Here is a 1,501-nt window from a genome sequence, read left to right as displayed (position 1 = left end):
AGGACACACAAGAAGGCAGGCTTATTCTTGGGCCAGGGACAAGGAAAAGGCTAAAAGGCCAGGGACAGAAAATAGCTCTTATTCTAAGAGAAAAAAGGCAGAATAAATTATGTTATTCTCCCTAAGGATAGACCGTAAGGCCACAGTTACATATTTCCCATATTCAAACAGCTGCTTTTTTTCTATGTACAATGAATGTCACCACTAACAACAGAATTCAGCTTGAGTTAATTAATTCAAATTAAGTGTATTTCAGTTATCCCTATACTTTTCCTATGCTTAAGGAAATCCTTTTACAAAGCTGACCCACTCTGTTTCTATTATTTATTAATGTTCATTTATAAAAAGTTAAACATAGACTTCCTCTCTGTTCTCTATTCTTTTAAAAGAGAATGATCTAGAAGAAGGTAGAGTAAAACTGCCTCAAACAGAAACACACACACACACACACACACACACAAACAAACAGGCAAATCCTAAGGCAACGGACTCACTTACTAGAGGGACTCACTGGCTCACCAGGACCTGAAAAGGATTCCAGCTTCACTGTCCTCAGACTGAGCTCTCCTCCCCCCTCCTGTCCACAGCGATGCCTGCCCAGGAGGGAAGGGGGTCTGGCAACTGTTGGGGACCATCGGGACGGTTGGTGACGGTTGGGGACCGTTGGGGACCTTGGGGGACTGTTGGGGTCGGTTGGGGAAGGTTGAGGACGGTTGGGGACCCTGGTTGCAGCCAATTGAGGCTGCGCGTGGGCGGACCACCTGCAGATACTGGAGCAAATGGGGAAGCGCCTCAGGGCTGTAGCCATGGAGACGCGTGGGCGGGGCCGCCCAGTAAAGTGCGAACTTTGACCTGCAATCTAGGCTACATCAGAGGCCTGTGCAGTCTGAGGAGCTGAGGATGCTGTGGCCAAGCCTGGGGCTGGGGGTTGCTGGGGTCCCCTGGGCTGCCTGGCTGCGCACCGCGTGGCCATGGTGGACCGGCAGCCATGGAGGTGAGGCTGCCACAGCCAGGGCTGCAGACGGGGGTTGGGGCCACCAGCTCCCCACAGCCCTTCCCCTGGGGCTGGGCTCAGCACTCCCACCCCCAACCTGCAGCCCAGCGCTGCCTGGTCCCCCACCTTTTCGGGATTTACAAATTTCCGTTCTGAGGAATGCTCGTATCCTGCAGGTATTAGTCATACTGTTAGCTAAAAGGGTCCCTTGTCAAATGCATCTGTGGAATGTGAATTAGAGGGGCTGGGCTTTCCCCTCCCTCCCTCCTCTCTCCCTTCCCCTCTCTGTCTCCCTTCCCCCTTTCCTTTCTTTCTCTCCTCCTCCTCACCCCATCTCTCTTTTTTTTGATTCTTAAATTATGGGCCTTACTGTTGCCTTCAATATCCATTAAAAAGGAACTCTAAAGTGACTTCAAATAAAACAATAAAGTAGATATTTTTGTATTAGAGAACCATGAAAAGCTTATCAGTCAAGTAATAAAGGGTAAAATTTGTTTTTATTCTCAT

General features: G+C 49.2%; 1 protein-coding gene across 1 annotated transcript in view; it reads left to right on the top strand.

Moving 5' to 3' along the window:
* Positions 1 to 874: 874 nt before the first annotated feature.
* ZDHHC11 (zinc finger, DHHC-type containing 11) overlaps positions 875 to 1,501 on the top strand; it is a 15,441-nt gene continuing 14,814 nt past the window's right edge. The window contains exon 1 of the mRNA XM_005869960.2: positions 875 to 1,170. Coding sequence (XP_005870022.2) covers positions 901 to 1,170 — 270 coding nt within the window. The 5' untranslated portion in view covers positions 875 to 900. The remainder of the gene's footprint in view (positions 1,171 to 1,501) is intronic.

This window comes from Myotis brandtii, unplaced genomic scaffold, assembly GCF_000412655.1.
Source record: "Myotis brandtii unplaced genomic scaffold, ASM41265v1 scaffold311, whole genome shotgun sequence".
In the NCBI taxonomy this organism is placed as follows: domain Eukaryota; kingdom Metazoa; phylum Chordata; class Mammalia; order Chiroptera; family Vespertilionidae; genus Myotis; species Myotis brandtii.
The sequence above is the reverse complement of the archived record's forward strand: the minus strand, read 5'-3'. Positions and strand labels throughout refer to the sequence as shown.